At 56.5% G+C, this 13022-nt stretch overlaps 1 protein-coding gene across 1 annotated transcript in view; it reads left to right on the plus strand.

The window, feature by feature from the left end:
* The window catches only part of ENH_00071780 (CAM kinase, CDPK family, putative), a gene marked incomplete at both ends in the record, with an annotated part of 32758 nt that extends 20328 nt beyond the window's left edge, over positions 1-12430 (plus strand). The window contains 6 exons of the mRNA XM_013577334.1: positions 9707-10267; positions 10395-10557; positions 10787-11104; positions 11239-11386; positions 11631-11724; positions 12094-12430. Coding sequence (XP_013432788.1) covers positions 9707-10267; positions 10395-10557; positions 10787-11104; positions 11239-11386; positions 11631-11724; positions 12094-12430 — 1621 coding nt within the window. The remainder of the gene's footprint in view (positions 1-9706; positions 10268-10394; positions 10558-10786; positions 11105-11238; positions 11387-11630; positions 11725-12093) is intronic.
* Between the last annotated feature and the right edge of the window lie 592 nt (positions 12431-13022).

The raw sequence follows: 13022 nt of genomic DNA on the forward strand, positions 1-13022 counted from the left end.
CTGCTGCTGCTGCTGCTGCTGCTGCTGCTGCTGCTGCTGCAGATACGCCCACGCCATAGAGTGCGTGGGCTACCAAGAAGAGGCCCACGGCGGCAAAAGCGTTCGCTGCTGCGTCGTCAACCCCGCAGCGTCTGAGATTTTCACGGGAGGCAAAGACAAAAAGCTCATGGTGAGCTGCTGCTGCTGCTGCTGCTGCTGCTCGAGAAGGCGGAGGCAACAGTTCTGTGGCGACCAGCAGCCCTTGTTTTGTTTGCGCTGCTGCTGCTGTTGTTTGCTTTGCTGTTGTTGCTGCCGCTGCTGTTGCTGCGCGTCTGCACTTGCGGCTTTGTGCGCATGGGTTGGCGTGGAGCTGCGGCTGCTGCAGCAACAGTGCCTGCTGCTGCTGCTGCTGCTGCAGCAAGCACCTGGGCGTGCGGGGGGCCGTTCACTGTGCCAATTGCTGCGTGTGCTGCTCTTGTGTGCTGCAGCGCTGGCAGATATCTCAAGCAGCGCCGCAAGGCCCCGGAGGAAACGGGGGTGCTGGCGCTGCTGGCAACTATGGGGGCGAACTGGACAGCAGCGGGGAGCCGCTGCTGGGCCTTTCTTGTCTGACTTGTACAGATTTGGGGGCTGAAGTTTGCTGCTTGAAGATGCTGGGCGGCGCGCTGTTTGCCGGGCTCGCAGACGGGCGAATAAAGGCCTTTCTCGCTAACGGAGACGTCAAGGAGCTCCAGGTGCCTTCACGCAGCAACAGCAGCAGAGAAGAGCAGCAGCAGCAGCAGCGAGTAGCGGCAGCAGCAGCGAGTAGCAGCAGCGGCAACGAGTAACAGCCGCAGCAGCGAGTAGCAGCAGCAGCAGCAGAAGCAGCTAGTTCAGTGCGTGCGGAGGAGCAGCAGAGTTGTTGAAGGGAAAAGGAGTTGTGGGGCTTGTGGGCTCAGGGGCACTCGAAAAGTGTTTACTGCCTTTTGCTGGTGGAGGGGGTGTTGGTATCTGGAGATTGGGGGGGAGAGATTTGCTTCTGGAAGTTTGAAGAGGCCACGCAGGCCTTCACGAAGGTCCACTCGCTGCAGGTCGAAGGCAGCATTTGCTGCATGCAAACAGCAGATGTGCCGGTTGCTGCTGCTGCTGCTGCTGCGCCGGCCCCCCTGGGCACCCCGCCGCTCGCCCAGCCCGCCTCCAAGAAGTGCGTCTTCTCCTTTTCTCTTTAAGTTTATTTATTTCTTTTTTGTATTTTCTCTTTTTCGCGTTGTCTTAAACTGCTTCTTTTACTTGCTGCCATTTGTTTCGGGGCCTCTCTTGCCCGCTTTGGCGTGGCTTTGCCTGCAGCTGTGATCTGTGCATCTGTTTGCCCCCTGTGCTTGGTGCTTGCACCTAGGATTTAGTAGGGTTTAGGGTTTAGGGTTTAAGGTTTAGGGCTTGTGTGGGTTTTGGCTGCGCAGGGTGCTGTGGGTGGGGGGCACTGCGCTGTCAATCGTGGACTTGCAGTCGCTGCAGGTTTTGCGCGTGTTGGACATTTCGGATGTGAAGGGCAACGGACCTCCGCTGGTATTGGTGCGCAGCTTTTTTCAGAAACCCTAAACCCTTTTTAGGCGCCCTAAACCCTTTTCAGAAACCCTAAGTTAGGCCTTTCCCGGGAGCAGGCTGCAGGCCAGGCCAGGCTCTGTGGGCTGGGCGCTACTCTTTGCTGCCTCTAAGCTTGTCGCAATGAGGGTTGCGGGCATAGTGCTTGCTGCGGAGACCTCAGGGTCCTGGTTTTAGGGTTTAGGGTTTAGGGTTTAGGGTTTAGGGTTTGTAGGTGTGCTTGCTTGGCAGGCGCTGCTGCCGTTCAACGACTTTCTGCTCGTGGGCTTCGCCAGCGGGGCCATTACGGCCTACACCGCAGAAGGGGAGCGGCAGTACTGTTTTGCTTCGGATTATCTTTCGGCCATGGAGGGTAGGGAAATGCTGCTGCTGCTGCTGCTGCTGCTGCAGCGCTGCAGCAACACAGCCCGTGGTGCATGCGCCTGTGGGCGCGTAGCAGCGCGCGTGTCTGCTGCAGGGGGCTACTTTGCGCAGCAGCCAGTTGCTGCAGCAGCAGGTTTATGGGAGCTGCAGCGGAGCGCTCCCAGCCTCGTTTGGCCCCGCGTGTTTTGCGGACTGCTGCGCTGCTGCTGCTTCCGAGGCTTTCTGCCGAAGTCCAAAGTGGGAAAGTTGCTGCTGGGGCTTTGCTGTGCTGCACTTTGCAGGGCTCATATCCCCCGCAGGCCCAGTGCTGGTCTCTGGAGGCCGAAACTCCTCCATTAAAGTCCTCAAGGTCCCGGAGTTTGAGGGTGAGGCAAATGGAGGCAAACAGCAGCAGCAAACAGCCAAACAGCAGCAGCAAAGAGGCATGCAAAGAGGCACAAATAGGATCAATTAGAGGCAGACAGGCCCGTTGCAGCAGCAGAGAAGCTTAACAACTCACTATACCCGCAGTCAGCTGGTGGATTTTGCATGCATGCAGCGCATGCAGGCAGTTGGGGCTTTGTGCCGGTGCTGCTTGCATTTTGTGGATGTCTTTTTTCCACCTTTTTTGCTTCTCCGTTGAATGCCTTCGTGCTGCGTCACATAACATTCCCCTTCCCAGGATTTAGCGCGTGTAATTGAAGGTTTACGGTTTAGGGTTTAGGGTTTAGGGTTTAGGGTTTGGCTGGTTTCTCAGAGCAAGGGACGCTGCCTGCGCACGAGGCGGGAGATGTGCGGGCAATTTGCCCGCTGGGCAATTCGCACTTTGTGACTTGCGGGGATGACGGGGCAATCGCGATATGGAAGTGGGCTCAGCCTCAGAAAGAAGCTCAAGCGGAGAAATAAAGAAGAAAAGGCGAAATAAAAGATATTTTAAACAGAAAGAACTAAAAGAAACAAGTCCTGGACGCGGACTTTGAACGTGAATGCAGGCTGAAGCAGAAGCAAAGACAACAGGCCAGCAACTGCAGGTTAAAAGCCCAGCCGGCCGGACACAGCGAGCAGGGGAGAGACGGAGGCCAGCAAAAAATAAAAAATAAAGACAAAAATAAAAACCAAAGACACATTTAAAGAAAGACTGCCATTTTGTTGCTTCCAGCTGAAGATTTGGGACCTAGAAGCACATTCGGGGCCTTGAAGTATGTTATTTCTGCATGTTTGTCTGCGCCCGTTTCCTTTTTAATGCATTTGCCTTTGCATTCTGCTTCTCTCTTGTCACGTTGCCTTCGAGACACTGCAACTGCCCATGCCTTGAGGCCCCAAAGTGGCCGCCAGCCTTCAGCTGCAGCAGCAGCTTCGGCAGCAGCTGCTGCAGTGGGGTGCTTGGGGGCATTGGGGGAGGGTTGAGGGCGCTGTGTGCCTTGTCGCAGCAGCGGCAGCAGCAGCAGCAGCAGCACGAGCTGCAGCTGCAGCACATGGTGGCGGGCCTCACCCCGGGTGCGGGGCCTGGCTTCTGCAGGAGCAGCTGCAGGCCCTGCCGCTTTAGAACGTGGTGGTAACAGATGACAGAAACAAAGATGTGTAATTCTATTCTTTTGTGCGTTTTTCTTGCTGCCCCCCCACATAGTGCCAGCTGCACAGAAAAGAATTAAAAAGATCTTAGGTTTTTCTGGGGGCCCCTGAAGGGGCACTGTAAGGGGCCCCTACTGGCCCCAAATCGTGAAGCTTAGCTGAGCTAAACGGGCAGTCTGCTAACTGTCTTGCTGCTTCCCTCTACAGGCAAAGCAGTTTGGCCCTTCAGGCTTTTGGAGTTCCTGTAGCCTTCAAACTATCAGCATCCTTTTGTGCTTTGCATGCAACAGCTGTGGCAAAGCAGTTTGGCACTGCAGACTGTTTGTTAGCGGCGTTAGCGTTCAAACTATCTGAATCCTTTTAGGCTTTGCATGCAACAGCTGTGGAAACAGCTTCATCGTACACGGGCGCTGCAATTATCCTAAGAGGTGTAGTTAGAGCGAAAGTGTGCACACTCCTTAAATGGCGGCGGATCTGTTTGAAGTGAACATCTTTTGTTGCCTCAACTCTCCTAAACATCTGAGGCCTTCTCTAAGCGCACTTTATAGCCTACTTGTCTTTCTGTAACCTCAAATGGGCCCGGAGTCCAGGGGATTCAGAGGCCTGTTGCTGGAGGGAAAGCGAGCAATTTGAACTACCCAAATTAGTCAGGCATTGCTTAATTCGTCTCGGTGTGCATTACAATTTTTAGAAAAAAGTAAAGCTGGGGTCTCGAGCAAATCGGAAATAGAATCCTAGTGCTCTCCTGCTGTGGCCGTGACAAAGATAAGGGGAAACAACACTGGTACTTTGGCACTGACACCACGAAAAGACTTATTTTCGAATTCATTTCTGTCTTCCATTACAAACCAGAAGAGGCCTCTTAAATGGCAGCTTCTCGGGGCATACACCATGAGACAAACTGAATAACAGAGCCAGCTGAAAGCGCTGGCCGATTGTCACTGCTGCAGTGGCGGCTCCTGCATCTTCATCGGGACACAAAGAGAGCGCCACAAATGTAGAAAAAGTATATTGCTTTCTTTTGAGTGCAGTTTCTCTTGGAAGGCTGGTACTTGCTGGATACCCCTAAGAAGTAGCTCTTCTGGCATTGCAATATGATGGAGTCTTTGAGGGTTTTGTTAGGGTTCTGGCTTCGTGCTGGCAAGGCACATGAGTGAGCCTGCTCATTATCTTGCCAGTTGAATGAGAATTAGCTGTTGAGGAAGACTCTGTTTCCTCATGTCGTTCTCTGACAGCTTCCGTTTATCAGGCAGAACGCTGCCAGGCTCTCTAGATGCCACAATATTTATTTATATTCGATGAATAACGAAGATAATGCCACCAGTAGTGTTACAAAAGCCATAAAGGAATGTGTGTTGGGACTAGTGGGAGTTAATGGGGCCCCAGAACCTGGGTATAAAGAGCAAAATTTCCTTGAGGCTCCCGCTCGATTCTGTAATCTCGCGCTCTCTGCCCCAATGTTTATGCACTGCTGAAGTATTTAGGTTGGATTTAAGTAGTTTAAGTGTCTTAAATATTCCCAGCAGCAGCCATTTAGCAATTCTTACTTAAGGGCACACCGCAGCAGCAAAGATTGGTGAGCTGGCAGAGAGAAGCCCAGCCTGCACTTATAATATCCTCCACATATTGAAAGCAACGCTACCTGTCGTGGAATCCAGAAAGCAGTGCTGTTGGGGTCTTGCCTTTCTATTTTTCGATGTTTATGCCTAAATTCTGTTTATAAGTTGTGCACTTTATCCTTAAAATTTGTTCTGAAGCATTTGTATTCTCTCTTGCTTTGAAGAACACCAGAAAGCTGCCCAGAAGATGCTGTGGCTCCAAAGCCCTTCTAACTGCCTAAAACAATGCGGCTTACTACAATTATCTTATTTTTTATATTACATTTTACGCGGACAGAAAGAGTTATTGCCTCTAGAGGAAACTGAAAGTTCAGTGAATGCAGTTTCATGCGGTAACGGCAGTTTTGCTCGATCTTGTAGCGGCTTCGCGACACGTTTCTGCGATATTTCGATTATTGGCAGAAATTGGATTATTAATTTCAGTAATTGGGCTGGTAGTTGCCATCTCTGAGCCCCCTCGATGTTGTGCGTAGAAGGCTCGGGGGGGCCTCGTTTAACCGGGTCGAAAGCAAATTGGGGCTAAGCCACCGGTATTTTAAGTTAAAAATTATCACATAATTGAAGAATTATCATTTAATTCCCAAATGTTTTGATAATTGGAGAAGATCTCAAGTGGCCAAGCGTGCTAGTGCATCTGTAACAGTCTGGGAGGTGCGAACACTACGCAGGGGGCTGGTACATCAACGCAGAGTCCTTTCCGCCCAACAAAGTGCATGCAGGCAGTTGCAAGCCACTGAATATATACTTTTTTTTTATTTATTAAGGCATACTGAAACACAATTAAGACCATTATAGACTGCCCCTTAGGCCAAATGCCTTGGGGGCCTGCTTCAGGTGAGAGCTCCGATTCAACTACACGAACTGATACAGGATAAAGCTAAAGTCATTAGAATTCACAAGCCCAACAGATACATTACTTCGTTAGTCAAGGACACAATCTTTTGTTGCAACTTCTGCATCTTCAGTGAGCAAAAGAAGTGTTCTGGCACTCCATGTCAGGTCTAGGAGAAGAGTCTGAAGGAGTGCACTTCTTAATTTGGCTTTTGCGCGCAGAGTGAATCCCCAAATTAACTTGCTGCACCAGCTCACCAACCCTCTACCACATTCTGTACTTTCTTGCAGCAGCAGCCAGCCAAAGCTTGTCGCAGCTGTCTCATTATTACGACAAGGGGCTGAGTTTATTTTGAATTCAAGCCGCGTCGGAGCAGCCAAAGTCGAAGGCCAGCACTTTGTTATTCAGCAGCACATAAACACGTGTGCGCCAGTCGAAGACAGCGGGATTTTTCAGTGAGACATTTCGCCTTTCACTTGGCTAGAGACTGCGCGCTCAGTTTCGAAAGCTCTGTAGCAGCATCTCAGCCATTGTGGGCGTTTCTGTGCGCAGCCCCCAAAAGCGTAGCTGTTTGAAAGGCAGAGTTCTTTGGGGCCTCTATGGAAAGCTAGCAAGACAAAGGCCCGCATTTCAATGGGCAGCAGACGAGGCCTGGCTAGTTGCGGGCTGTGGAGCGTGGGATTTAGCGGCATGCGTGGCTAGTAGCCTCAATAGGGGCTTGGGTTTGTTAATTGGAGTTAAAGAACTTCAAAAAAAAGAAAAACTAGTGCGGAAAACTCCTTTGCAGGGGGGTGGGATCAGGGCTTGGGGCCACGGTGTCTCTGCCCCGCAAGGGACACTGCGGCTGCGGTTCCCGAGCTCACTGTGGGTCAGCCTGGCTTGTCTTTGTGCTGCTGTCAAACGACTTTGACTGGCAAATGCTAAAGAAATGAAAAGAGTTTTCTTGCTGCGGACAAAAGGCCCGCTATCGTTTGCTGTCTGTACAGTGTCGGGGGCCCGAGCAGGCCCAGGGTGCTGGGGGTGCGAGAGGGGGCTGTGTGCAGCTGCTGTTCTCAGTGTGTGTAGCCTTTCTGCAGTGTCGCATTGAAATGAAAACAAAGTTCCATTTGTTTATTTACCAATTTGTTTAATTAACAAGACCCGGCCGACCGAACCTGCAGCAGGCAGAGGCGGGGGGGTCTGAGGGCTGCAGTGGAACTACACCCGAATCTCAGTGGGGAGGGCAGAGCAGATCTGCGGTGTCTGTACCCAGCTGCATGCACACGGGCGCACAGCGTCCTTATTACAATATTAGCACAATAAGTTTGTGCTTTTTAGCTCAGAGGGGGCCTCAAACCCGGCAGGCGTGCTGTCCCAGTTGTCCGTCGTTCCGCAGCCTCACTTGTGGCCCCCGGCTGGGCCCGGAAGCATCTGCTGCAGCAGCTGAGGCGCAGCACGCGGAGCAGCAGCAGCAGCGGCAGAAGCCCCCGCAGCAGCGCAGCCCCAAAATGCAGCGCCCGCAGGGGTGCTAGGAGGGGAAGAGGAAGAGGCCTGTAGTCTTTGAAGGAGCCTTTTTGCCTTCAAATAAATCACTTAAGAGCTGCCAAAGCTGCTGCTGAGGACTTGGGCTCATAAAGAATAGATCTGCAGCAGTTTGCGGCAGCTTGGGCGGTTGCCGCTGCGGCGCGTGAGCTGTACAGGCACCCCGAGCTGCACAGACACTCCGAGCTGTACAGACACCCCAGCGCCGCAGGAGGATGCTGCTGCGAGTGCGCGCTTGTGGGGCCTCCTCAGCTGAACCGTGTGATCTGCTGCTGCAGCTCTCGGGGCCTCTCCAGCTGTATTTCATTTGAGGATTTCTCTGAGTTCGCGAGCAGCCGGCAAGGGTTTGCTGCTGCGCGCCGGCCGTCCGCTGCTGCTGCTGCTGCTGCGGGGTGCCTGGTGCGCGTGTGCCGCTGCTGCGGGCGTCCGTGTGCGGCTGCTGGCGCGGCGCTGCAGCAGCAGCAGCAGCAGCAGCAGCAGGAGAGTGTGCGCGTCCCCGCCCGCCTGCGCTGATGTGGGCAGCAGCGCGGGGGCCGCAGCAGCAGCAAAGCCGGGCCTGCGAGCTCCGGAGTGTCTGTGCTGCTGCCCGCATGCGCCGCCGCCTCCTCAGCGCCGGCTGCTGCATTTCCTTCGAGTTGGGGGCCCCCCGGACTTCGCCGCTTTCCGCCTTCAGCAGCGACACTTGCCTGTCTTTGGCCCACCTGCCTCCTCCCTTGGGGGACTCCAAGTCCCCGGGGGCCCCCAGCTTCAAGTGCCCTGCTCACGGGCCTTCGCGGGGCTGCGGGGGGGCTGGGGGGCCCCTCCAGGGGGCCCCCCTGTCTGGGGGCCCCCTGGGGGGGGGCCCCCTCCCGGGGGGGCCCCTGGACCTGGAGGGCGGCGTGCCTGCTGCTCGGCTGCTGCTGCCTGCTGCGCGGGGCCCCCTCCCCAGGAAGCAGCCCGACGCCCCGCCGCCGGGGCCCGCCGCAGCTGCTGCTGCTGCTGCTGGGGCCGCAGCAGCCGCTGCTGCTGCTGCTGAAGCAGCAGCAGCGGCTCCGCTCGAGTCGCCGCCTGCAGCGCCGGCGGGGGGCCGCTGCGGGGCCCCCGCCGCCGCTGCACAGTACCCTGGGGGCCCCCCCGAGGGCGCGGGGGGGCCCCCCCTGGAGGCCCCCGTGGCCTCGCAGTACAGCAGCCGCGCGCAGGTGCAGCTGCGGCCCGCGGGGGCGCTGCAGCAGCAGCAGCAGCAGCAGCGGGGCCCCGCGAAGGGCTGCAGCGGGGGCCCCGGGGGCCCCGGGGGCCCCCGCTGGGGGCAGCTGCTGTCCCCCTGCCTCTCCAAACTCCGAGATGTGATGAACTCCCCAGCTTCTGTCTTGTCGCAGGCGAGCACTTCTTGCGCGGACAGCTGCAGCCAGCCGGCGACTCCGAGTTCGCAGCTGCTGCCTTGCGCGGCCTCTTCGCCGCTGCCGCTGGGGGTGCCTTCGCCCCGCGCAGCAGCAGCAGCAGCAGCAGCAGCAGCGGCGGCGGCGGCGCCCGCAGCAGCAGCAGAGGGGGCCCCCAAGGGGCCCCTCCTCGACAGCAGCAAGGCCTGGCTGAGGCGCAGAGGGGGCAGCAGCTACGAGGTGTATGTACACGGCGCGGTGGCCTCTCCCCACGAGGGCGAGGCCCCCGCGCCCAGCGCTGCTGCTGCCCCCCCAGCAGCAGCAGCAGCAGCAGCAGCAGCGAAGGCCGTCGGCCCCGAAGGCGCCTGTGCTGCTGCTCCCAAGACCCAGGCGCTGCTGCCACACGAGCCGCTGCACCCACAAGACAACTCTGCTGCCACTTCTTTTCTCTCCAGCCATTCTTTGGCTTCTTCGCCGTCTCCGCTGCGGCTGCCCATTCCGGCCCGGAGTCTGCGGCGGCTGCGGAACCCCCGGCTGCAGAAAGAAGCAGCTGCAGCGGGCCCGGAGCCCGCAGCGGGAGCCCCAGCAGCAGCAGCAGCAGCAGCAGCAGCAGCGGGAGAGGAGGCGGATGCGTCTGCAGGAGCCAACCCGCCGCGCTGTCTGCGCCGCCTGCAGCTGCCGAAGCTGCAGGCGCAGCCGTCTTCGCAGTGCTCTTCGCTTTCGATGCTGGGGCCTGCTGCTGGTGCTGCTGAGGGCTACAGCCCAGCAGCAGCAGCAGCAGCAGCAGCAGCGCAGCACGCAGACCGAGAGAAAGAAGCGCTGGGGGAAGACCCCAGCGCTGCTGCTGATGCCGCGTACTTCGCCCCCAGAGAGCCTTGCCCCTGCGCCCAGTGCGAGGCCTGCAGCGGCGGGGGCTGCAGGCTGAGGGCTAAGGGGCCCCCCTCGGAGGAGGCCCCTGGGAGGCATGGGGGGCCCCTGGGGGAGGCCTACGAAGCTGCTGCGAAGGCCGCGCACGTGGCTGCGCATGCAGCAGCACAAGCTGCGGCGCATGCAGCTGTGCTGCAGCGGCAGGCAGAAGAGGCTTACTGGTCCCGCAAAGCCACCCCGGAAGTGGGGTTTAGTGTGTACCCGGACCTCGACAGAGACATCCATCTGGACTACAACTTGTACTGCGCAGACCTCGGAGACAGAGACGGAGAGTCCTCCGTGGCTGCTGGAGTTTCCTCGCAAGAAACTGCAGCCCCGATGGCCGTCGACGGGGCCCCGAGCGGGGGCCCCTCGCCAGGTGACCCCAAGCCTTGCAAGGGCTCGCAGGCCCACCTCGTGCTGGGGGAGGGCCGCTACGGCAAAGTCGTGTTGGCGGAGAATAGACGCACCCACGAAATGGTGGCCGTCAAAATGCTCGACAAGAGGCGCGCCCTTGCGGACGAGGCCTGGGACTGCAGGCAGGAGCTCGAGATCCACAGGTAAGCTCCAGCAGCAACTGAAATGCTGCATTGTTTTGGCCTGAAGTCCCGGAAGTTGAGTCAAGAGCCCCGCGCTCGAGCGGGAGAGCTGCAGATCCATGCAAAATCTGCGCTGCTGCTGCTGCAGGCGCCTCCCGCGGCACCCCCACGTGGTCTCTGTCCTCGATGTTTACGAGGATCGCAAAAGCCTGTTCATCCTCATGGAGTTGTGCGACCGAAACTCTCTTGTCGACAGAGTCGTAGCAGACGGAGCCTTCTCTGAAGAGCATGCCAAGATCATCTTTGCCCAGGTGAGAATACGAAGTTGTTTCTTGTTGTGCTTGTTCATTAGTTTGATTCCTACCGCACTCGCATACTTTTTCATCTTCTCTCGTGATTCTTAATGTTGGCGCGCTGGAATCTGTCAATGCTAGTCTAAGTTGGAGGCACAAGAGAGGTATTTTTGGATTGCTTGAATGTGGGTAGAGCCACTAAGACGGGGCACTGACGTGGGGATAAGGCTGCGGTTCGCTGCTGCAGCTGGTCTCTGGAGTCATGCACTGCCACGTCAACAACATCGTGCACAGGGATCTGAAACCGGAAAATATATTATTTTCGCGAGAGCTGCGAGGCGGTGGCTGCAGCTGTTCCGGGGCTTCCGACTGTTGGCGAGTCCCGCCTCTGTCGCCTTCCGCTTCCCCTTATCCGTCATTCCCCTCCCGATACGACGAGCAGGGCTCCCCAGGCCAAAACTCTTCGGGAGGGTCCAACTTTATTGTCAAAATTACAGACTTTGGGTCCGCCTGCTACGCCGTGCCCGGCGAGCTCAGCGGCACCGCGTGCGGAACCATTCATTACGTAAGAGGACTGCATTATTTGCGCTTTGCTTCCTTTTCTCTTTGCTGCTTACTCCGAGCTCCTGCATGTAGTGTGAATGCTTCTACTGTGCGCTGAAAGAAGCGTGCGGACAGTAGCTGGTGTGATGCATGCAGCTGGCCCCTGAGGTGCTATCTGGTAACTACTACGATGGTTTTCTGAGTGACGTATGGAGCCTCGGCGTCATCCTCTACATCACGGTGTCCGCAACGCCTCCTTTTTTCGGCGAGTCTGTCGGGGAAGTAGTTCAAAGAATTGTAGCAGGTGCGTCTTGCTCTGTCGGTTTGCGTAGATAGGCTGGGCGCCTTGGTGAATGCCTGGTAGAGGGAGGGCAGAAGGCAGGTCCAAAGTGATGCAGATCGGGGTTTTTAATGCAGATCCCCGATGAATAGAGTGCATAAGCGTAGGCAACGGTTTGGGAAATGGGTTCTTGGGCTTGGGGATTTAGGGCAGGAGGCTTATCTCGTCGACCGTGTTCTGCGCATCTCGTGGACCATGTTCTGCGCAGGCTCCTACTCGATGAGCGGCTACCAGTGGCGACACGTCTCGGACGAATGCAAAGACATCATCCGGCGTTTGCTGACTGTCGATCCACGCTGCAGGTTTGTTTTCCGTTTATCCTCTTTGCCGCGTTTGCACATCTTGCCTCTTCGAAGGTTCTGCGCATTCGCCCGCTCAGTTTGCCGTCAGCTTTTTGCTTCCCCGAAGTGCAGTTAATTGTTTTACTGTCCGTTGTTCCGTTTGTATCGACTTATTTGTATTTTCTATTATTTTGTCTTCGTCCTCTTGGTGTGGTTTACCCCGCTCCATTTGCTTCCGTCTGTTTCCATGCTTGTGTTCGCTATACAGATGCAGAGAGCATACTGGAGCCGATAAGAAAATTCAAGTTGTGAAATGACTTAGCAAGACTTATGTTGGTGTAGGGTTTAGGGGCCAGGGCATACTTTTTATTGGACTTTGTTTTTCTTCAGGATGTCTTTAAATGAGACAATATCCCACCCCTGGTTTGTACGGATCATGGGGGGCTTGGGATGCTTCCCAACAACTCTTGGCTGCATGCGCTGCTCCGCTAGAAGTGTGCTCTACGCAGAAGCGGGGGATGAGAGGCGTTCGTTGGAGGTGGATTATGAGGGCTCGTTCTGCTGCAGCAACTGCAGTGGCTGCAGCAACTGTCATCAAGACGGCTGCGATGCCCCAGAGCTAATTGCAGCTTCACCTTTCGAGCTGTCATGCTGTGCGCCTACATCGGGCCCACCCCTGTGGGCCCTTCCGCACGCGTGCGGGTTTGCTCATTGGAATAGAAATTAGGTGCCTTGTGCTGAGCTTTAGTAGCGGCATTGGCTGCCACAGGCTGAAGCCGCTGTTTCCTGAGGACAGTGGTGGTGTTTGTCTCCCAACGAAAGTGCTGCGGGCAACTATTCAGTTCCGGCTTACCTGATGTGGAAGGCGGGACTGCCGAATCCTTTCAATTGCATGCACGCATGCAAGCAGTGATGCGTGGGTGAGGGCATGCACAGAGAGGGTTCAGCCACGGGCGTGGGCTGGTCATGTGCCCCTCGGCCTGAGCGGCGGTGCCTGTCTTCTCAGGGGGCCAATATGAATCGTGGCTGCCGCATGTGCAGAAGAGAAGAATGCTGAACTGGTGTTGGTATGGTAGTCGCGATGGATGCAGGCCCATATGCGCATCCCCTCCGCCTTTTACATCGTTTGCGGCCTTAGGGGCACTGTCCGCCCCTGGCTTACTCCAACAAGCGACGCCGTGTGTGGTAGTGAGAAATCAGTTTGTGGTTGCGAGCTTCTAGCGCAGAGCCTGTCAGATTTGAGAAGCATCTGCCTTCCCCTCTGCGCCCTTCGCTGTAATTAGACAGGGGCAACCTCGCTATCCCGCATGGCGGACAGG

Source organism: Eimeria necatrix, genomic scaffold (genome assembly GCF_000499385.1).
Source record: "Eimeria necatrix Houghton genomic scaffold, Enh_scaff6, whole genome shotgun sequence".
NCBI classification, from domain to species: Eukaryota; Apicomplexa; class Conoidasida; order Eucoccidiorida; family Eimeriidae; genus Eimeria; species Eimeria necatrix.